Below are 24180 nucleotides of genomic sequence, written 5' to 3' on the forward strand. Positions count from 1 at the left end.
CATTTTTATCAGATTGGTGGATGCAGTCATTGGGAAATGATATCTTTATGTATGGACTCTATGGCTAAATTGTTAAAGTCTCCAACTAATGCTACAGTTTTACTTCCCAGGAGTTTTGTAGGAGCTCTTGCGATATTGTGGAAAACCAGGATCCAGTCAAATGGCTGTGCACTCTTTTCTTTGAGGTTATGGAATATATAGTGCAGTTTTTAATAGGAGGTTATCGTGTATCTTTCTGGCTATGGATTTTATTTTTATTTTTTTAATTTTAATTTATATTTTGACTGGGAATATATAATATATTAAATATAGTTTTTTATTGCTAAATAGAAATACATTACTTCCAAATACACATGCATGTAGGATATTGGATATAAACTCTGTATCTTTTAAGCAACTTCTTTTTGTTATTTTCCTTGTTGACTGTGAATTCTAGGTTTTTCCCTGGCAGTCATAAGCGTAAGCTTATATGTATATAAAAGGTAATATTCATTCAACAAATGTTAATTGAGGGCCAACTGTGTATGAGCTTACACTCCAGTGGAGAAGACAGATAAGCAATAGATAATACAGGGGCAGTAAACCTCGTATTATGTGGGAAAGTAATGTGGAAATAAGACAAAGCAGAGCAGAGTCACAGGAATTGGAGTCTTCAGCTGTGAGTATGGGGAAAGCAGGATACAATTTGTGAATTGGATAGGCAGGATAGAAATTGAGCGAAAACTCGGAGGACGTGAAGAAGTAGGGTCCCCAGGTATCCGAGGGAAGACTATTTGTGAGAGAGCATAGCTTCTAGCAGTGCCCAAGGCTTGGTGTTCATCACAGCAAGGAGGTCGGAGAGCTGATGAGGGAGAACCTCAGGCAGGGGCTCGAAAGCCCTTGTAAGGCTTTTGGCTTTGCTCCAAGGGAAATGAAGTGCTGTGCAGGTTAGGAGCTGTACCCACTAGCAAGGCCTGTCTTTCTGTTCTCACCTGACCCTTGAGCTCTCTCATTGCTGTAGTCATGCATGTTCATTATTCACTAACAAATCACACATAGAATATAATGCACAGTACATTTGAATATGCTTTTTTCAATATTAGAATTCCAAATATATTGATGTGAATGTCTGGACTCCCAGATATTGTTAATTTATCTATTATTTGTCTGGCAGTAGAGTCAACATTTAGTAACTTACATCTTTACAAATAAAAGTTCAGCTCTCTCTTCTTCTTTTTCAAAAGCAACCAGGCTATTAGATGAATGTTTCATATTTTCTCTTAATTTAGGTTATAACTGATGTAAATATAATAAGTCTACCAGCTCAGATTCTGGGACTCTTTGGAAAAATGCAGTATTCTGGCCAAACTCCTCCAGAAATATCCTTTTCGGTTGTTCTTTAGAACTACAGCACCTGCTCAATTTTTAAATGGATAGGCTTCCTGATTAGTTAGCTACATCTATATAGTTTACAAACCAAATACATGGTTGAAATGGGAGTCATGATAATGCTGAAAAAAGAATAAGAAAATCCCAATCAACAGACAGTGACTTTGCTTTCATTGAATGTTTGGGATCAAACATAAATAGAGCCCAAGTCCCTTGGGGACATTTGCTTCCTAGTCACGAGATGGTCAAGGTGCCTTTTGTAGCATATTTCCCCTGGATTTTCCTCATTCATTTCTGTTTGTGAAATACTTCAGGTCTTGTGGTTTCTTAAGTGAAAGGAAAATAATCTTAGGCATGTGTGTTATCTTTGTGTAACTAAACAGCAGCACATACAGACATTTACAGTCTGATTATGAGAGTAAACCACTGGAGTTACTGTAAACTCTTCTCTCAGAATATTATCTAAAAATGTTAATAGGATTTTTAAAAAAATATGTTATTTTTACCAGTAGAGAGAAATCTTTACATATGATACATTATTCATAATATAATTTTATAAATTATTGTAGGGGGTTTGGTCACATTTGAGAGCTCAAAGGAAATAGCAGAAATTACCATATCATTGGAATACATTTGTCACTGCCACTAGTTAAACAATTTTAAATATCCTTCACTACAATTCCTTTCACTCACTTCCGAGTTCAGTCTTAACATGAACATTGTCAGATGCGTTGGATAAAAATAGTCCTTTCAGTTGTCTAAATTTGACCATATATACCTGTCAAAACTGCAGCAAGTGTCAACAGTTTTTATCATGAATACAAGACACTGTCTTCCGTGTTTTAATGCCAGTGTGTTTATTTAGTGAGCAGAGTCTTGAAGGATGATCCAACTTAGACTTTCCAATGATTTGAGAAAAACATTAAGCTAATGAGTTTATACAGCAGCTTTAAGGGTAATAAAGCCAGTTCTATACCTCACACAGTCCCTCAATGGAGTTTTTTAAAATTAGATTTTGCTTATTTAAAAATAGAAAAAACCAAACACTAGGTAAGTTTAACTAACTGCTACTTATTGAAAAAAGCAGAAATATAACATTTCTGCTGCTACTGTCTTCAGGGTTCTTTTCCATCATACCTCAGCAGTGACCAGTCCTGGCCAAAGACAGAAATTACTATTTTTCTTTACATTGTGAAATATACTTCTAAGGTTTCCTCGAGTTAAGCTCCATCTTTTGATTCTATTGCTGTGACTCTAATATTTTTTTCTAATATAATTTGTGTGGGCAACATGTTGAAATTGAAGTTTACTTATCCTTCCTGTACATAGGTAACTAAAAGAAGAAAAAAACACACCAAATAGAGGTAGAAGGTACATCCTAGGGGTTATTCCATGCTTGCTGTGTTCATGAACCAAAGTGTTTGAAATCCTGGAAGTGTAAAGATGCATAAATCCCACTTCCTGATCTCAGAAGCAGATTGTCAGCTCACGTGCAAACTGCAGCACAGGAGTGCTATACCCAAGCGTAGAGTATATCCTAGAGATCGTAAAAACCTAATGCTTTATGTAATGTATCTGTCTTTGCAGTTTTCCATGGACATTCTTCTATTACTTTTGCAGCAGTTCTTACTTTAACTTGACAGCCACTCGAAGTGACTGGCAGGAACTGAAAATGAGCTTTGTGTGTATTCACAAAATTCTGGGGATTAGTAACATGAAATAAAAAGATTTATGTGAAGTACAGGTTTTCATACACAGGCTGAGCTCTCTTAAAGATGTGCCCAGGGGTGAGCAGAATACAAAAACAGCTAAAAGGCAGATCCCCTTCTAACATGTTCACAGGCTACTTTGTTGTCGTTTTCTCTCTCTCTAAACCTTTATCTCTCAACCACCACTATCTTCTAGGAGTCGTGTGGGATCTGATCAAAAGAAGCAAGGGACGTGAAATATGCGGAGTATGGGACAAATTAGTCGGGAAAGAAAATCACTGTAATTAAAAAACTGTGCATCTGTATTTTGTGATTACAATGCTCCTTCAGATTGTAATAGAAGCAACAAAATGGCAGGCCTCTGCTTGGCTCAGATAAAACCAACATTTCCTCTACAACATTTAAAAAGATTTACTAGAGACTTTGAGCTAGTACTTCCCTGGCCTTTAGGGAGCAGAGCAGAGGACCATCGCTCCTCTGATGAGAGAGGGAGAGGGAGAGAAAAGAAAAATAGTATTCTGTTGATTAAAAAAATATATTTTAGCTTTTTAAAGTCTCTGGCACTTGAGAAAAGATAGCGCTTGCAGAAGTGACATTTCTACTTTGCAATGCTGCCATTTTGCCTATTTCCAAATATACATTAGACAATTCAGACACCCTTAACAGTACTTCAGGACTATGGAAGAGAGTTTTCCTTCTCACAAATTATGACAGTTTGTGACTAATTGTCAAAAAACAACTGATTGTGAAACTAATTGTGAAAAAATATACTCATTTTGAAAGTTCTGCTAATAATGTTCATGGGAAAACATCTTAATATGATGATCAGGAGATGATTTGCTTTGTTCTCTATTCCATACAGATTTTGAAATAACATTTTGATGTAAGAAACTCTACTTTAAAATATTCTTATCATTTTGATGTTTCAGACGATGACTTTACATTTTGCCTCATACCAAATTTTTGTATACTTGTAGTAACTATGAAATAGAAAATGTTAATACCTGCCTTTCTGAAAAAACTATTTTTAACTTTAGAATAAATATGTAAATTCTAAAATACCAGATTGCATTCAAAAACCTACCATTGTGTTTAGAGAAATACGGTTGTATCTGCAAATGCCATAGTGAATGTCTACAAACTAAATTAAAGAAATAAACTTTGCATAAGTAATTCACACTATCTTTAAAAAGAGAATTTATATTTTTTTATTTTCTAATTTTTCTTTCACAACTTTAATTCGTAATTTGGAATTATTACATAGTTCTTTTAGTCACTAGCTTTTAAAGTTATATTTTTATTTTCAAGAATGTCTTCAAATTACTCAATTATATATATATATATCGTTTTTTTTATTCAGCAATTGGGAGTATACTTTAATGTCTCTTACCCATGGAATATTACATGAGGTTTTTATAGAGATATATATCTATTTGTAACACGTAGTTCTGATGGAAGAAGTTATCTAAAGAAAGATATGGAAGCAAAGAAAAAATATGCAGGAAATGCAAATTGATTAATATATATAGTTGACCCTTGAACAAGTTAGGGGTTAAGGACACAGATCCTCTGTTACTCAGTTATATTTTAAGTATACTCCAGTTGGATATAAAATATGTATTTGATCATTTACTTGGATTATGATAGTAGATGATGATCCCATTTTGCCTTTTTTCACTGGAGTTTCAAAGAAAACACTGATCAATACTTTTTAAAAAAAATTGTCATGGGGTTTAAACATGGAGCAATATATTTTTTTATTTTTTTGACCAAATTAATTTTTAAAATGTAAATGTTATTTTTTAAGATTGATTTTTAAAATTTCCTTATTCTTTTGTTATTTTTAAAGTAGCAATATAATAGTAGAATATTAGGATACTTGATCTGGAATCCAGACTGCTGTATTTAATTGGTGCAATTTCACAAAACCTTATATACTGTTTAAAGTTTTAAAATAACCTAATGCCATATTGCTTCATTATATAACGCACAAAGTTTATTTCACAACACAGAACACCTTATCACACTGAAAATTCTGGGCAATTCTAGCAGCGCCTTCGTGATGTGCAGAAGACATTTAAAATTTTTTTTATAATACACGGTTCACCATATTAGCCAAGAATGAAAAGTGCAGGCTCAATTGTGTAATTCACATAAGTATGAAGTATTTTCCGTTAAAACAGCATATCCCCAATTCTTCCTAGAGGATCCATTTCATCACCAGGTCCTTCCTTCTTTCTAGTTGTCTTGACAAGTTTCTCTATCTAAAGAGACTTAAGTAAAGATTATTTTTTATTTTATTGCTCAGTTATATGTACATATATGGAAATGACAGTTAATACCAGTGCTACTCTGCTGTAGTATAAAATTCCAACAGAAGCAAAATGTTGACAATTGGGGTGGTCTCATCATTAGTGACCAAGTGATAAGTACTGATGTAGAAAAATGCATAATTAAAAAATGTCTGTTAATAAATGATGAGCTTGAAGATACACTGTGCTTAAAGGAATTCTACCCTATCATCAGTGAATACACCATTTCCACTAGACTTTTTTAGTATTGAAAATAGGATCCTCTTTCATGAATGATAAAGGGGATTCTCACTAAGGAGGAGACGTGGAGACTTGGGGGAGGCAGGGGCCTAACACAGGGAGAGCGTCAGAAGCAGGCGGAGGGTTAGCAAGGGTGCAAAGGCTTGTCCTCAAGGCACTGAAAGGTGGCCATTGCGGTTGGTGTGCAGCGCCGGCGACGCCTGGTGGGAAGGGATGCAGGCAGCTGACGGAAGGTGTGCTGGTGAGGAAACCTGAGAGAAAGTCAGGGAAGGATTTCAAGCAGGAGAGTGATATAACTCCACTTAGGTTCTGAAATAATTCCTCCAGCTTTTGAATTAGTGGTATGTGAGGTAAGACAGAGAATACACCCATTATTAGGAAGGCAAAGCTGCTTCCAAAAAAACATATCCAGGCACCACAATATTTTGCAGCGGTACTTAACAGATATTTTCAAAATCATGTAAAATTTTCCTGAGCACAAGTAAATATCTTAAATTACTTTAAGAAAAACACTTATTCTCTTTTCCTGAATTAGTTTGCTTAGGAGGCTGGTGATTTTTACTTTTACTGTCAATGTCATCAGCTTCTTCTGCTTGGAATTGAATTTTGCTCTGTTTAAAACGTCAGCGCTCAGAATCCTCTGTGGACTCACTCTTTCTCTGTTGTTCTTGATCTAGAAGTATGTGTTTTTATTTTGTTTGGTGGAGAGTCATATTGATAATCCTCAGTATGGGGTATTACTAAAGCAAATATATTTTACAGACAAATATATTTAGTACAAATCCAAGCACCGGCAGGTACTTACCCATATGATACTGTATGATGAGTATCCTAATCCCAGTTTTTTCTTCTACAAAATTATGATAATACATTACAGGAAGGCTTGTTAATTATCTCCCGAGCAAACCTGCATAAATACTCTTTACCAATTATTTCAAAAGAAAAATAAGCTGTTTTGTTTTTTTTTAAGGTATGGGACAAAAGAAAAAAAGAAAAATAATGTTGTAACCAATTTGTATTCCCCAAGTTTCTCTTCTTGGTCACAAAGTAGGAAATTTTCATGATTCTGACATTTGTCTGCAGGGTAGACATGGTGGAAGGTTTGGAGCTAATGACCTCTTTCTCACCTGTCCTAATTGGCTTTTGGGACAGATGTTCCAGTTAATTCATTTATGCAACACATGTGAATTGAGCATCTACCATGTGTGATTCTGTTTGTTGTAGCAAGTAGGCATACAAAATGAACAAAACCCAGAAATTTTTGACTTCATGGCTTTTTCATTTTGGCGAAGAGATTCAATAAACAAAGTCAACAAATTAGATAAAATGTGTGTCATATGTCATTGAGTGTCCTGGACAAAAACAACATGATCCTTGGGGTAGAAAGTTCACTTTTAAACTGGATGATCTTGTGGCAGATTGAATATGGCTGCGAATTCTTTACCACCGCTCCCATCCCATCTAGGAGTCAGTCTCCCTACATTGGAGAATCTGCGCTGCCTGTAACTACTCTGACAGTAGAACGTGGCCCATTTCTGAGCTCAGCCTTTAAGAAAGACTGGACATTTTTGCTTTCTCTGTCTGGGAGCTCCTGCTTTGATAGAAGCCATCCATTACGCCTCACCTTGCTGTGAGACAGCTTAAGTAGCCTCTGGGAGAGGCCACCGGAAATGAGATATTCCTAGCAAGTCCTCAGCTGTGGCAGGCGTGCCAGCTGGGGTGCTTCACGACACATGCCGGTGGAGGAACCAACTCAGTCAAAGAATCAGATGACCCCTGACCCCATTCATCTTTGGGCTGCGAGAGCTTGAATGATCCCAAGTGAAAACTGTCCATCGGGGTCCAATAAACCCATGCAACTATGAGAAATTGTAATATATTTTTGTCTTAAGCTAACACATCTTTGGGATGGCTCATTAGGCAGCAGTGGATAACCCCCAAAACAAACAAATGGCATTTGTTTGAACATAGGCCTGGATGTTGTGAGGACACAGCCGTGCTGATATTTATGTTGACTGGCTCCTTCCTTACAGGGGAAGGTGAGGGTTTTAACTGGATCTCAGAGCATCATCTGAACAAGGAAGATGTGTTCTGCAAAACCTCACAGGTGTCTGGAACTCAGACCAGTTTGGGGGCTCCACTTTTTTACCTTCCAGGGATTGCTCTGATTGCACCTCAGAAACCTTTCTCCACCTGACTGTTCCCTCATCCTAAGGGCTTATTTATCACAGTAGGAAGAGTATGGTTCTAATCATTACTGAAACAATTAACTTTTCTGCCTTAGGGAAATGAGTTTAATTAATCAAAACATTCTTGCTAAGTCATGTTGACCAGTACAGATTGTTCTGTAATTAGTGATATATTTTTTTAAACTCTGAGTTGTAAATAATAATATTATAAAAATGTCCATAATAAAAACATTTTTAACAGGAAAATGTCATCATTCTTCTGGAAAATTCACCATACGCAGGCTTTCACATACTTTTCAATACCAGCCCTCAATAATCATTTGAGAAATTACCTGTATGGAATTATACCCCCTTCGTAGGGTTACTGTGGAGATGACACCCATCAGTACATTAAAAGTCGTGGCACTGTTTCTGATGCATTGGAACCGTTCAAAAAAAATTCTTATTGATGTCATTTAGTTATAAACTGCATTCTTTGTTTAATGATTTGTACAAAATTCCTAGAGTAAATCCTTCTTAATCCCTGTGTTACATGTATATCTGGTTTATCAACTTGTTTTAAAGTAGGTTAGATATTTAATATGATTTTATATAATACTGCATCGTTTCTGTATGCTGTTACATCTGTGCATCAGAATCAGCTGAAGTACTTGATAAAAACAGCAAAGTTTTCAATGGAGGGGATCCTGGGATCTCTGTTTTTGAGAAAATCCCTGGTGATTTTGGTACCCAGCCACAAACTTAGGAGGGTATAAAGAATATCCCCAAACTCTGCATATTCTTTCCCTTCACCAAGATGTTCCTTTTAAGATTAGGAACTGATTTGTTTAAGCATAGTATTGTAGCAATGACTAAAATATTTAACATTAAAACCTGTTACGTGCGTTTGTATTCTTGATAATCCCACTTGGTCCTGAATTATTCAAATATTTAACTCTGTACTTTGTTTAGGCCAGGACTATATTTAAATAAATGTTAATAGCATTGCAATAATATTGGGGGATTATTTGAGCTATATTCTAGGAGGCTTTAAAACTTTAGATGATGATGTCATTAATCAGAGGGTTAGTGTTAGAAATTCTGTTTGCTATAAACTTTACAGTATAAAAAATTCTTCACAAGCACAATTTTGAACTCTTACCTTATTGCTCATCTTTCTAGTATGCTATAGTTCCCACCAAGGGCATTTTTCTACTATTCTCTGAATAACTTTGAACTCCAAGGCCACTGCCACTCTTTCTGGTTTGTTGATGAATATGGTAATTCTGGCTGCTCTGACTGAACATGCACGATATCACAACAATACTAAACATTCAGGTAGAATATTCTTGGAAAACTTTGTGAAAAGGTAGGTGCTAGAAATTTCTAATTTTATTTCCCACTAGTATGTAGGCTTATTTGTTTCTCACTACTAGTAAGTAGAGATCATATTTTTTGTCACTCCTGTAGACTCAGTATGTAGAACTAATAGGTGCTTAAAAACATTCACTGGATATTGATACAGTGATTTGGTGCCCGTGTTGTGCAAGACATGGAACAAAGGAATGAGCGTGTGAAATAATCCTAGTACAGTCAAGTCTTGACTTAATGGTGGCTATACTATTTCCATGCACGGGACATGTTTCCTTGTATATATAATAGGATAAGAGAAAGTGAGGTTGGCTTCATGCCACTAAGATTTCCACAGACACTTAAGGATCCTAAGGCCAAATTGCATTGTTACAAGTCTTAAGAAACAGTCCTCTGACAAGTCATCTGCTTTCCCTTTAGGGGATAACTTCCCATTTCCCTTGTCTGACGATGGCTTTGTTTAAGACACTTGCTTCCATGACCCCACTTGCTGTAACGGGAAGAGCCACACATCCAGTCCCAGGCCTCTCTTCTTGGTATCGCGTGGCTGTAGGGGAAGCAGTGTGTGTGTGTGTGTGTGTGTGTGTGTGTGTGTGTGTGTGTGTGTGTAAGGACCAGGAAACCAGCCCATGAAGAAAAGTCCTGTCCATCTGGAGATGCGCGATCTTCAATTCTAGAGTTGATCTACTGTTTCTTAGTATTTGATGGTTGGCTAATCTTCATTTTCTCTGGTTTTCTTGATGGACCTCATTCTATTTGAAGGTCGAAATTGGACTTCTTCTGATCTTCTAAGTTGCTTATCGTTTCTCTCCAATTTCCATCTCCATCTTTTTGTTCTTTGACCTAGATTTCCTTCTCTTTGTCTTTTAACCCATCCATTAAATCTTAAACTTCTGCTATCATATTCTTACTTAATAAGAGCTTTTAATTTTTTTGTGGTTACCTATTTTTAGCATCCACTCTTATTTCAAGAATACAGCGTGTTTAATTATATCCTAGGGGAATTTAGGAATGTGTGTGTGTGTGCGCGCGCGTGCGTGCTGCCTGCTTTGCCTCTCATTTTTCTGAGCTCCCTTTGTGTTTATTTATTTCTGTTTCCTTCTTTCAAGTTGGAGGTGTTCCTCAAATATCTAGTGATCTTTTGTTGTCCCTTTGTAGTAAAGAGTGAACTCGCAGCAGTATGGTCGACTAAATAACATAGAAAACTTTGCTTTTGTAAAGCAGTTTAAATTGTGGAATTAATATGTGTGTGTATTTAAAATATACATATTTAAAATGTAGATATAACTAAAATATATTTACTTATATAAGTATACATTGGTACACTTGCAAGAGAGTAAGCAGAGTACTCAGAAGCCAAAAATAAAGTAAAAGAGGAGTTCGGAGGGATAAGCAAGGTAGCTTTGAGCTAACGGCAGGCTCTGTGGTCACTTTGATGTTCTGGTCTTCTTGGCTTTACCTGTGATGTCCTGGAAGCAGGGATCAGGAAACAGCCTGAGTTCCTAGACAGGGAATCAACTTGAGATACACAGTACAACATCCAGGACTCTAAAAGTCTTTTGCAGGAGGCTAAACCATGAAAACAAAATGAGATGAAGCAAAAAATAAACAGAATAGCAAGGATGACAAAATTTCTGTGTAGGACAGAAAAAAATTACCTGTCCTTTACCTTGGGTGGGTTGAGGGGGGAAAATGTTGCCTCAGAATCTGAGGCAGCTCACAGGCCAACTTTCCTGTGAGTTTGTGACCTTAATTTCTGCTACCTCTACAGACTGAAAAACTCAAGTCTAAGTTTTGACATAAGGGAAATCACCATAAATTCCAAAAGACTGCTGCCCCGTAAGCCATTTTCTCTACATAACAACCGTGCAATTAAGATACAAACACAAAACACGCCAAAAAATAGAAAAAAAGCCTCATGTATTTGGAAACTAAAAAAAAAAAAAAAAACAACAAAGAAAACAAATATATAAATAAATTATGTTTCAGAAACAAATCACAATAGGCTTTACAAAATTCTTATAACTGAACAACAGTGAAAAGATTACAAATTAGAACTTGTGGAACTCACTCAAGCAAACTTAGAAGGGAACCTTATCTCTTTAAATGTTTGTATTAGAAAAGAAGAAAGAAAGATTAAAGATTAATAGCTCAGCATCCATCTCAAGACATGACGAAATGTAGAGCAAAATACACCCATAGAAAGTGAGAACAAAAGAGGTAATTTAAGAACAGAAATTAAAGGACTTCCCTGGTGGTGCAGTGGTTAAGAATCCGCCTGCCAATGCAGGGGACACGGGTTCGAGCCCTGGTCCGGGAAGATCCCACATGCCACAGAGCAACTAAGCCCGTGCGCCACAACTACTGAGCCTGCGCTCTAGAGCCCGTGAGCCACAACTACTGAGCCCACGTGCCACAACTTCTGAAGCCCACACGCCTAGACCCCATGCTCCACAACAAGAGAAGACACCGCAATGAGAAGCCCGCGCGCCACAACGAAGAGCAGCCCCCGCTCGCCGCAACTAGAGAAAGCCCGCGCGCAGCAATGAAGACCCAACGCAGCCAATAAATAAATAAAAGAGTAACTTAAAAAAAAAAAAAAACAGAAATTACGGAAGCATAAAGTAATCATGCAAAATGAGGTATTTGAAAAGAATAATAATATTGAAAACCCATTGGCATTACTTATTACAATAGCCATTAAGGCTATTGGCTAAGTATTTATGGACCTGTGTCCTGTGCAAACATGGTAGAATTGCACTTTTTGTTCTGTGTGGTTGAGGGAAGGCATGTGACTTTCTAGGCATTGGACTGCGAGTAGAAATAGCACCATCGGGCTTCCCTGGTGGCGCAGTGGTTGAGAGTCTGCCTGCCAATGCAGGGGACATGGGTTCGAGCCCTGGTCTGGGAAGATCCCACATGCCGCGGAGCAATTAGGCCCGTGAGCCACAACTACTGAGCCTGCACGTCTGCAGCCTGTGCTCCGCAACGGGAGAGGCCGCGACAGTGAGAGGCCCGCGCACCACGATGAAGAGTGGTCCCCGCTCGCCGCAACTGGAGAAAGCCCTCGCACAGAAACGAAGACCCAACACAGCCAAAAATAAATAATAAATAAATAAATTTATTTTAAAAAAAAAAGAAATAGCACCATCATTGCAGCCCCGGATATTTGTCAGAGTGAGACTTTCCTGATGCTTTTAATTCTGATGTGACGACTGGCAATGCTCAAAGTAACATCCCCTTCATCAGCCTGACTTTCTGAGTGGTCAGAGGATCCCACTACTAACCTTGGATGGAAATATTATCATCTGATTGAAAAATAAAATGTAATGTTTTAAGTCACTGATTTTTTTGGGTAGCAAACATAGAACAAAACCCATGCTATTCTGACTGATGCACTTTAAGAATAGAGAAAGAAAAGAGAGAAAGAGGAGGAAAGAGAGGTGGGCTCAGAGAGGATGGAAGGAAGGAAAGAAGGAAAGAAAAAAGGAAAGAAGGGAGGGAATTGAAATCATCAGGGAAAACAAAAGGAAATATATGCAGGTGATGAATAAGTTAAAAATACTATAAAAGTTACATAAAACTTCATCATAAGTCTTAAATCTTATAATAAGTTTACAAATGCCTACAACACTGAACTTACTAGCAAACAGACTTAAGAAGAAATAGAAAATTTGATTAGTTCTGTAACTAATTAGATCAGTAAACTTCTTCCCGTAAAGTACACAAGTGGCCTGGCTGGTTTTACCGGCTGGTTCTACCAAATATTTCTTATGCAGCTAAACCTGATGGGAACAACCCCAGGGTGTAGAAGAAGGAGCTCACCTTACCAGGCTAGTATAAACTTGACTCCAAAGCAAGAAAGCAAAAATTCGACGCCAGTCACATTCATTAACATGCCTGTGCTCACCCGCTGCATTTCTCATCTCATCCTCTCATCTCATGTTCTTTTGTTTCAGCTTTGATCTATTTTACCGCCCCTGACTTCTTAGATTTTCCTCAAATAAGCTACACACACACCTGCCTCAGGACATTCACACGCACTTTTCCTCTGTTGGAGACCCTCTGCTCCCAGAGAGCCTCTTGCCTGGCTCCTTTACCTCCTTCCCATCTTTTAAAAAATGTCATCTCAGTTATTCCTTCCCTGAATTATTCCGATATTCCCTACCCCTCTTCCATGTTTCGCTTTTCTTTGCACTTTTCACATTCTCACGTATATTACTTCTGCATCTTGTTTATTGTGTGTTTCCCACCTCTAGAACGAGAGCAGCAGTTTTTTTTTATTTGACTTAGTTCCACAGTTCCAGCAATTAGTGAAGTGCCTGGCACCTGGTGAGGCCCTGATAACTATTTGTGGAATGAATCGATACATACAAAAGCATTGAACAAAATGTTAGCATGACAAATTCAGCAATGTATTAAAAAATACAGTATGACTCAGTTGGAATTTTCTCAGGAATACATTTAGTGGAAAATTGAAAAAAAACATTGACATGGCAGGTAAAAAGAAAAAACATAAAATTATTTCAGCAGATGGGGAAAAGCCTGTTTTGGAATTCAAAACTGAAGAGACCTTCTATAACCAAGAAACCAATAGCGAGCATCACACATAATGGTGAAGGAACAGAGTGAAGTGAAGAGAAAGATCAATAAAAAGGTATAAATAATGAACAGAAAGAGACAAAGCTCAAAATTTTCACAGATGGGATGATTATCAACACAAACTTAAACTAATTCCCAGAATCAAAATAGAGGATCAGAAAAAGACTTTTGCAAAATTTCTAGATGCAAAATCAGTATAAAAATACCAATCAGAACCCCAATAAAGTAAATTGTGGAATCAGACAAACTGTTTCTAAAATGTATATGTTAATGCAATAGAGCCAGCCATGGATAGCATGATACCCATGAGGAAGATGAGCAAGTCTGGGGAATTTTCTCCACCGCAAACCAAGACAGATTCCAAGGCCTGGGAATAGACCAATAGACAATAGACCAGTGGAACAGAACAGAGAGCCCACAAACAGACTCAGACCTCTGTGCATACTTGATAATGACCAAGGTGATGTGGTAGGTTGGAAGAGAAAGAATCAACTCATTGGTAAACGATGTTGGGAAAAATTTATCAGTGAATACATTGTCAGTCTCTTGTCAGTCTCCCTTCCAGGATCTGCCATTATGTTGGCCTCTCTTCTCAATTGTCTGTCTCTCATGCTCTCTTTCTTGTTATTTAAGGTCTTTTTCCTTTATTTATTTTGGTGCACTTTGTGGAGTGAACAAGGCTTGTGTTTATTTCACAACGTTTAAGTGAAAGCAAATTAAGCACATATCTCATTTAAAAAAAACATAGACTATCTCAAGAGCTTTTATTTTCTTTGAAATTTTCAGACACGTTGCAGAGTGTGTTGAAAAGAAAGTCTCGTAATTTCTTTTTTTTAATATGAAAGTAAAAGCATAGTGTTAATTCACTATGAGAAAATACAAACAGGCACTGGATATGAGAAATGCTTCTTTGTGTATACAGGTATGTCTATAGCATGTAAATTCTGGGTTCAGTATTTCAACCACCAGCTCTATTTGAGAATCAGTCATCATATCTAATATTGAAAATGTTTCCTGTGCAAAGTAATTGTGTTGTTTTTAATAGAGAGTTTTCTCGAGAAAGGTATTTTCTCCAGGGCCAGCATTCCACTTACTATGCTTTCACTGATATTCATTTAATAGAGTGGTTTCTCATTTGAGGTGCAGTAAAAACATGGTGATGGGTGGCAGCAGAGTCCTCAGCCTTAAAAGATGATTGCTGGGAGCATATCCTGGACCCCGGAGCTCGGTTACTATGGTAACTCTGCAGCTCTGCCAAGGCTGTTCCTCACTGTGGGAGGAAAGAAGCTCCCCTGCCAGCAGCTACGTGGGATTCTGGCAGCTGGAGGGAGTACTGTGAAAGGGTGCGCTGCTTCCCCAGATGGGAGTTCTGAGAGCCTTCTTTAAAATCCAACAGCAACTCGGGATCACGGAAGAGTGAGGGCAGTTAGGATCCAGCCCATTATGGTGCAAAATGTGCCTGATGAGATGCTTGAAGCTTCTTAATTTGAGTAAAAGTTTTGCAGAGGATCAGGACTGAAATGGAAAGATTCTAGCCTGACCCGGCAGTAATGGAGCCTTAGAGGAATTTGTGCTTATCCGTAGGGGTAATATAATCCTGAGGGATTTAAGGGACAGCATTTAAATAGAAAGTAAAAGAAACATTTCTATTTAATTTGGAGATCTTGGGGCTTCCCTGGTGGCGCGGCGGTTAAGAATCCGCCTGCCAATGCAGGGAACACGGGTTCGAGCCCGGGTCCGGGAAGATCCCACATGCCGCGGAGCAACTAAGCCCCTGCACCACAACTACTGAGCCTGAGCTCTGGAGCCCGCGAGCCACAGCTACTGAGCCCTCAAGCCACAACTACTGAAGCCCGCGCACCTAGAGCCCGTGTTCTGCAATGAGAAGCTCGTGCACCGCAACGAAGAGTAGCCCCCGCTCACCGCAACTAGAGAAAGCTCGCGCGCAACAACGAAGACCCAACGCAGCCAAAAATAAATAAAATAAATAAATTTATAAAAAAAAAAAAAAAGGTCATCATAATTTGGAGATCTTAAACTCATTCAGAAATGCCTATTAACCCAGGCTTGTCAATTTGGGTTTTCTCAGTATTGAAATTTATCTCATGTTTTTCTAAATTTAAAAAGCGGTATTCAATTAAAGCTATACTTAACGCTATAGAATACAACACGAATATATAGTGTCCCCTCCCACCGCGCATATATAGTCTAAGTAACTAAGCTTGCTTGCATGGAGGCTAGTATTGGTCCAGCTAAACCACAGTAGAGAAAACGTGGAATAAGCGGAAAGTGACTCTGAATTAGTAACACAATTATTCAGAAGTCCTCGATGGCGGTTCGGTGACCATCAGTGGGCTTACCACTTCATTTGCTCCTGAGCCATTCTCATTCTGATTTTATCTTTAGTCTGTTAAAAGCTTTAAGTGTAGGATCAGCAAAGGTAATTCCTATCTACGGATTTGGTGTTTGGACTCTTCCCCTGTATATTTGACTCCTACTCTTAGGGTTTTGTTGGATACTTTCATCTGGTTTTGACACCTCAGTGTCTGCAGTAGAAAGTCCTCACTCTTAGATTCTTGAAAAATAGGGAGGAGATCACAAAGGACTGGGATTTGAGATCATGGGGCTGTTTGGGGCACTTGCCAAAGTTAGGAGTAACTCTTCTTTGGGTTGGTACCAATTTTAGTTTCTCTCTTTATTTTTAAATGATCAGTAAGATGAAAATTTTACAACATGGAGAGACAGAGACTAGTCCAAAGATTTTTCTGCTACCCTTTTAATCTCCACTCGAAACTGTGTTCAGTGACCTTCAGATACTACACACACTGGTCTCACCCATCTGCCAGTGAGATTTCTTCCTATCACGTGAAGTGTCAAGCTGTTCTAACCTTTTCTACTTCCCCACATTGTGTGTGTGTTGTGTGTGTTATGTGTGTCGGGGGCAGAAAGTTCAGGAAATGATTTTTCCTGTGCAAGCAAGAGCTATGGAAGTGGGGAGGTGTTCAGACTTCTCTTTAACCTCTCCTGGGACAGACTAGATGATCCATGATTCTCTTAAGAAGGTTAGTTCAATGATCAATGTTAAAATAGCCGACTAGCCCACCTTCTGAATATAAAGTTACTTCACACAGGAACTTTGCAGTCACTGCATGTTTCAGATATTGCTGTAAACATATATGCATTATTGATAAAACACACTAGAGACTGTCATACAGAGTGAAGTAAGTCAGAAAGAGAAAAACAAATATCATATATTAACGCTTATATGTGGAATCTAGAAAAATGGTACAGATGAACCGGTTTGCAAGGCAGAAATAGAGGCATAGATGTAGAGAACAAACGTATGGACACCAAGGGGGGGAAAGTGGCGGGGGGGTGGTGGTGGGATGAACTGGGAGATTGGGATTGACATGTAGACACTAATAGGTATAAAATAGATAACTAATAAGAACCTGCAAAAAAAAATAAATAATAGCCATATTTTTTTCAGGGAAACACACACACACAGATCTTTCCATGACTTAATTAAGTACAATACATAACAATCCATTTTCCAATATCATTTGTTATTTGTTTCTGAAGAAAGAAAAAGTCAATTACATGGAGAGAGTTTGAGAAGTTTCAGCATTATAAAAGAAAATGTGATCAAAAATTTGCAAAAGGAGAGAAGTAGGAGGAAATCTTTGGAATAGGATATGTGTGGGGAAGCAGTGAAGGACAGAGGTGGACAGAGGCAAAACAGATCACATAGGAGTTCCTCTTAATTGTCAGCCCTCTAATCTAAACTTTCTTTTCTCACCAGTGTCTGGCAAATAGTATCTCATCAGTATTTCTTATTGCAAAACATATATACTCAGACATTTCTAGTTAATCCCTTAGAAGAAGATACCTAACAGCTGACTAGAAAATTCTGATCCTTATTTTGAATATTAACATCCAAGGTTATCTGATGTTTCAGACTAGTTTAAAGCCATCTTTTGAAAATGAAGGACTAAAATGATGAAACTTCAAAAAGCAAAAGTAATTACTGTGGTCAATTTTTGGAAACCATATTACAGCACAGTAATACTTAATATTAGTAATAGTTAAAATTACATCCAATGATGGTAGATGTAACATTTACTGAGTAGTGACTCTGTGTCATGCACTATTTTATTTTTTTAATTAATTTTTATTGGAGTATAGTTGATTTACAGTGTTGTGTTAGTTTTGGGTGTACAACAAAGTGAATCAGTTATACATATACATATATCCAGTCTTTTTTAGATTCTGTTCCCATATAGGTCATTACAGAGTATTGAGTAGAGTTCCCTGTGCTATACAGCAGGTTCTTATTAATTATCTATTTTATATATAGTAAAGTGTATATGTCAATCCCAATCTCCCAATTTATCCCTCCCACCACCCTTTCCCCCTTGGTAACCATAAGTTTGTTTTCTACATCTGTGACTCTATTTCTTTGTAAATAGGTTCATTTGTACCATTTTTTAAGATTCCACAAATAAGCAATATCATATGATATTTATCTTTCTCTGACTTCCTTCACTCAGTATGACGATGTCTAGGTCCATCGATGTCACTACAAATGACGTTATTTTTTATGGCTGAGTAATATTCCATTGTATATATGTACCACATCTTCTTTATCCAGTCATGCACTGTTTTCTGTATTAACTCATTTAATGCTCACAAGAACATTTGAGGGAAAGCTTTACTGTCACCTTTTTACAAATGATGAATTCAAAAGAATAAACTTGCCCCAAAACACACAGTGGTGGAGTCAAGATTCTAACCCTGTCCAGGTCTCTCTTTTCTACTCTGCCAGTATCTTACTGAGTTGGGAAGGAAGGACTCCTCTGGCTTGGGGGTAGAAGAGGAAGCCCTCAGCAGAAGTAATCATTTCTCCTGTCTGTGGAGCATGGGGTTATCGTTAAGAAACTTGATTTTTATACCTTCCAGAACACTCTAGGACTTGATTTACATGGTTGACCTGATGTCATCTATAAATGCAAATATGTTTTCCATAATGCTTAAGTTTGGAAAAAAGTTCAATTAGCTTAATAAAAATATGAATTTCTAATTTTTTTTTCTTTTGGACTTTTGCAGGGTGTTTTGAGTGCTGTATTAAATGCCTGGGAGGCATTCCCTATGCCTCTCTGATTGCCACCATCCTGCTCTACGCTGGAGTTGCCCTATTCTGCGGCTGTGGTCATGAAGCTCTTTCTGGAACTGTTAACATCCTGCAAACCTACTTTGAGATGGCTAGAACTGCGGGAGATACGCTGGACGTCTTTACCATGTAGGTCATTCTGGTATCGCTTGTTATTTTGAGAATGTATGTGCACTTTGCTGTGTGTTGAGTAAATAGGAATCTAGAGTTAAGTGAGGCAGTCTTATATAGAAGAAAAAGTACTCTTAGGGTATATACGTGAGTCAAAAGGACACTGACCCTTACCATGAAAACAGGAAGGTACACAGCAGAAGATCAGAGGCCAACTTAATCTGGACTTAATTTGTGTTTTAATTTGCCTGTAAAGTTTTATCCAACATTCAGTTACCATTAAGTGGAATACTTGCATTTCTCTCGCTCTTCTAGTTTGAGCAGAGGCTGCTGTAGCAGAAGAGAACAGAATATAGAATCAGAGCCAGGTGTAAGTGTATATGCTCTGCTGCTGATTCTAGGAAAATCACCCAAACTCTGTGGCTACTCCCAACTTTTAAAAAATTTTAACTCAGCCATGGGCGTGATATCATCATTATTTCCTGCCTCCTAGAAGTGATGTGACTACCTAAGTGAACACTGTGAAAGGGTCTTATTGACTTCTGTAAAATGATAAACATAAGAAATATTGAGCACCTTTTTACAAGCACCAATTATGCTTAAAATGTACATTTTACCCATAAATGTAAACTCCTGGGATCACTAAACTATGGTGATGCTAATATTTTTTTAAAAAACATAACTCAGGGGGCTTCCCTGGTGGCGCAGTGGTTGAGAATCCGCCTGCCCATTGCAGGGGACACAGGTTCGAGCCCTGGTCTGGGAAGATCCCACATGCCGCGGAGCAACTGGGCCCATGAGCCACAATTACTGAGCCTGCGCGTCTGGAGCCTGTGCTCCGCAACAAGAGAGGCCGCGACAGTGAGAGGCCCGCGCACCGCGATGAAGAGTGGCCCCCGCCCGCCGCAACTGGAGAAAGCCCTCGCACAGAAACGAAGACCCAACACAGCCAAAAATAAATAAATAAATAAATTAAATTTAAAAAAAAAAAACATAACTCAAACATAGTCTGGAAGTAGAAAACAGTTTAGTGTTCAAGTTTCAGTCCCATATTGCCTAAGTTTCCAGAGAGCAAAATTTTAAGATTGAATTACAGAGGAATTTTTTTTCCAAATAAATTCCCAATTCAGGTCATTTATTCAGTGATTTCTTGCCCACAAAAAGAAAATAAATTATTTACTCACTTTATTTTATAATCTCAGCTGATAGTAAACTTTCTATTGTATTGTGTATTGCCCGTACAACTTCTTAAATCTATTTCATGCTTCTGGATACTATGTGATTATAATGTTTTTCACGTTGCTTTATTTTGTTATTCTCAATAAATTCAACACTTCTTAATTTATACATACTTCTTTCTGGCATAAGATGCTTCTGGAGTTACAAACCGGAACGGTCATATGGCTGGTTAGGATGACAGTGCTTTTTGCTCTTACCACTTCCGCGAAAAGAGGTTAATCACACTTGTTATTCAGCCGGGGCAATTCCTTCTGACAGGGTTGAATCGATCAGTAACGATAAGCTAAGACCCTAATCTAAGACAACCCTTGGTCACCCTGGACACCATTCTAGATGGAAGATAGCTTTTCTCCAACTCCAATGTCAGAAGATACATCATATTTCTAAATTTTTTAAATAATCCAGCAGCTGCAGTCAGATTGTCTTGAACACAGTATTGCTCATAAATTGTATTTGTTATTTTATTCATTAATGTTGCTGAGTTCCATGAAAAATGAAAATGAGAAGTGAAAAGAGATGCACATTTCTATCAAGTGATAGAGCAAGAATTCCCTCCTTGGGGGCTGGAGGGCACGTCCCCATGGACACAGAGATAGCAAAATTTTTAGGAAAAAGAAAGTTGAAATAATTTACGTTTATCTAAATATGTTGGCACTTAAAATTTGAGCGATATTGGTTGTAACATAAGAAATATAACAAACCAGGTGTATCACACACACACATAGTGATTAAGAGGAAGTGGACGTTGATTAGCCACTCAGATGAGAAGTTAAATTATTTAAACATAGTCCCTAACTTGGAAGCATCAATTTATTTCATCAATGTCACTGATAAATGGAAATGAAGAATTAATAGCAAATTTGAAAAATCATGAAAAAAAAGAAATGAGGGAATTATATCACTTATATTTCCCAATGTAACTTTATTTTACAAATTAGTTCCAAAAATTTAGCATTATTCATTAAATGAAATTTTTTTAAACCCATAGTAGACAGTTTACCAATTTCCACTGAATCAGGCATGTAGCATGAATTGATCCTTGAGAGTTTATGAATGACAGTCATCATTTGGAATATAATTAAACTATCTGCAAGTGCTTTGGATTATTGCAGGTTAGTTTGCAAAGAGCCTGAAGACAATGATTGCATGGATATATTTTAATGTGATAATACTGACGTTTTCTTTTCAGTTTTATCTCAGCCTACGCTGGACAAAATATGTTTTCACTGTGCATTATTTTAAGCTACCACAGATGTCCTTAAAATCTACAGATTCTCTATATTTAGGCTACATCCAAATTGCTACCTTTAGTTATAGAAGTTCATAAGAAATCATAAGCCTAATAACTGGCATGGGATGATTGTACAAATCGATCAGAAACCGATTGTCAGGATGTTTATTCAACATTTAGACAACCAGCCTTAATAGATCACAGACCTCTACTACAGCTCTGAAGGGTAGTACATGTGGGAGTTCAGCAGGGAAATCAGAGATCATATACTTAATTTGGAACTTTTACCTTTGGTCTCTTATACTGGGAGTTAAATGTGAAATCAGTAATGCATCTTTGGCATGGGAAGAATACCGTTTTCATTGGAATGAAAGCAAGTTCTCAAATTATCTCTCTTTTCATATTTCAAATAACTAAAGTTCCTTATCCTAGACCCCGTGGAGCTACCAAATGAATTAAGACTCCCTGTCGGCAAACGGTTCGTGAAAACACAGAGGGAAGGTGTGTACAGATAACTACCGGGTCTGATTAGTACCAAGCGGTACCAGTCACGTAGCAGTTGAGAGGAAGGTAGTGTTTACTCTATGGGGGCTGCCTTACAGGGCTGTTAGCGGACTCCATAGGTGAGGGGCAAACGGGAAGTAAAATCAGGACTTGGGACGCAGAAGTGAGTGAGAGGCGAGATTGCAGGCAATACAGCTTCCTTGAAAATAAGCTAAGGTAAGTTTGGAGAAGAATGTGTAAGAGAATGATTCTGAAGAAAAGACTTGTTGGCCAACTTTAGTAATTTACAGGGTCTGTGTCTTGTCTCCATAGTTCTCAGGCTTGATTCAACCAAATTAAGCGCTCCTACCTCATATACTTATAAAGGCAAAGAAACCTGTTCTCTGGGTGTGGGAACGAAGAGATAAAACGAATTGCCTAAGCCCCCGTCTTCCACCCGAGGTCCTCAGGACTCCCTTCTTTGTCTCAGCTTCTCTCTCTGTCTCTCCACTGCACCCCTCCTCTTAAATATATACACACACCTGTCTCCACGTGGTCAATATCCAAGTCTACAGGGGGACATAGGAAGGGCAAACACACTGGAATATGCCTACTCCATTTCATGAATCATCTTTCCAGCATGTAAAACTTACTTCTCTTCATAAATAAGTTTGCAAATAATCTCTGTTCGCATGTGATCTATATTTTAGACACAGAATTCTAACACCAAGAGCCCTGCCCCATGGCAGGTGAACTGAAGTGTAGCATCTTCAGCTGATGTCACCCACTAAAGCATTTTGTCACATTCCACTTGAGATACAGGGATCTCCAAAGAGAGAGAAAAGAGTGAATTTCGCAAATATTTTGTGACCTGCTGGTATGTTTTTAAGTATCACTCTGTCCCTCCTCATCTCCTTGGTTTCCCAGAGCTTTTTATCCCCTAATCTGTTAATGTAGTCCCTGAAGTCTGTGGTCATTGTTGGCTCCAAATTGTTGTGACAGTGAGTGTGTAACTTAACCTGCTGCCCCCATTAGGGGATATTCCTACACTCAACTACACCTCTGTTAGCTTGGTATAGCCATGGGCCCCCTAACTCTGCACACGGCTCAATGCTCTGCTGCTTCGTGCAATGTGACGAGGAGATCTGCTTTCTGATTTGTGGTTCACTTTCTCCTCTGAGAGCCCCTTGCCAGGGTGACATTATCGTGTCCCTAGATTTCTCTTGATGAGTGACCAAGATGTAGGATAGGTATTTTACTTGCGCAAAGCAGATTCATATGGAACAGTGAAATACGGAAACTGTTCAGAAAATTAGATGTCAAACAATCCAAACCATGAATTTTTCTGAGTGACTTGGCTTCTTGAATAACTCTCCTGAGGACAGAGCAAGGGACAGCCTTATTCACACACCGAAAAAACCTATAATTTATTAGACAGGGATTGGATTTTGGTTTCAACAAAATATAGTGAGAATCCAGGATCTGGGGAGGATTGATTTTCAGCGTAAATTTATTTTATTTTCAAAGTTTTATGACTGTGATCCGAGGTCAGTGCATCAAGAGCAGAGTTTACTAGATAGTGAATTCTTTGATAGTTAATGCACACATAAAAACTATTCCCCGTTTGTCTGAAACAAAAGCAGGCAGTAAGCTCAGTTAAAATATCATAGACACATTGGTTTTGCTCTCAACTATCTTCATGTGCGTGTAAATCTCTAAGGCTACTTGTAGTTCATGTTTATACCTTGGAAGTTAATGAAATGGAAAACCGTTATCAAAATTGGGGGGGATGGGAATGAGAAGGGAAAAGAGAGCAGGAATTCATGGCAAGGCAACACCAGTTCCACAGGTTGAAAGAGATCACAGCAGTGTGCAAACTATCTGTTCTGACCTGGGTGTTGACAATCAAACCAGATTGCTGAAGTCTTCTTACTTATAAAACGTTTGAAGATGAGACACATTGACATGAGATTGTTGATAAGCCTTGGAGAGTCAAAAGTAATCTCAGTTCTAGCTAGAACTTAGGTTAAAAAAACATACTGAATTTCTAACTACTGATAACAATAAACAGTAAGCATTTCCTTAGGCAATATTTCAGCCAGGCTGGTAGTCCTCAAATGAATGTTTTTTTAAAGCCCACTAATATGAAACAACAGCAACAAACCCAAGTACATAA

The 24180-nt window shown here is 37.9% G+C and overlaps 1 protein-coding gene across 5 annotated transcripts in view; it reads left to right on the forward strand.

Annotated features, from left to right (window-relative positions):
* GPM6A (glycoprotein M6A) overlaps positions 1-24180 on the forward strand; it is a 257938-nt gene that overhangs the window by 203719 nt on the left and 30039 nt on the right. For all 5 annotated transcript variants that reach the window (XM_068532117.1, XM_068532120.1, XM_068532119.1 and 2 more), the window contains exon 2: positions 18877-19069. In XM_068532117.1, the coding sequence (XP_068388218.1) occupies positions 18877-19069 (193 nt within the window). The remainder of the gene's footprint in view (positions 1-18876; positions 19070-24180) is intronic.

Source organism: Eschrichtius robustus, chromosome 21, assembly GCF_028021215.1.
Source record: "Eschrichtius robustus isolate mEscRob2 chromosome 21, mEscRob2.pri, whole genome shotgun sequence".
Classification (NCBI taxonomy): domain Eukaryota; kingdom Metazoa; phylum Chordata; class Mammalia; order Artiodactyla; family Eschrichtiidae; genus Eschrichtius; species Eschrichtius robustus.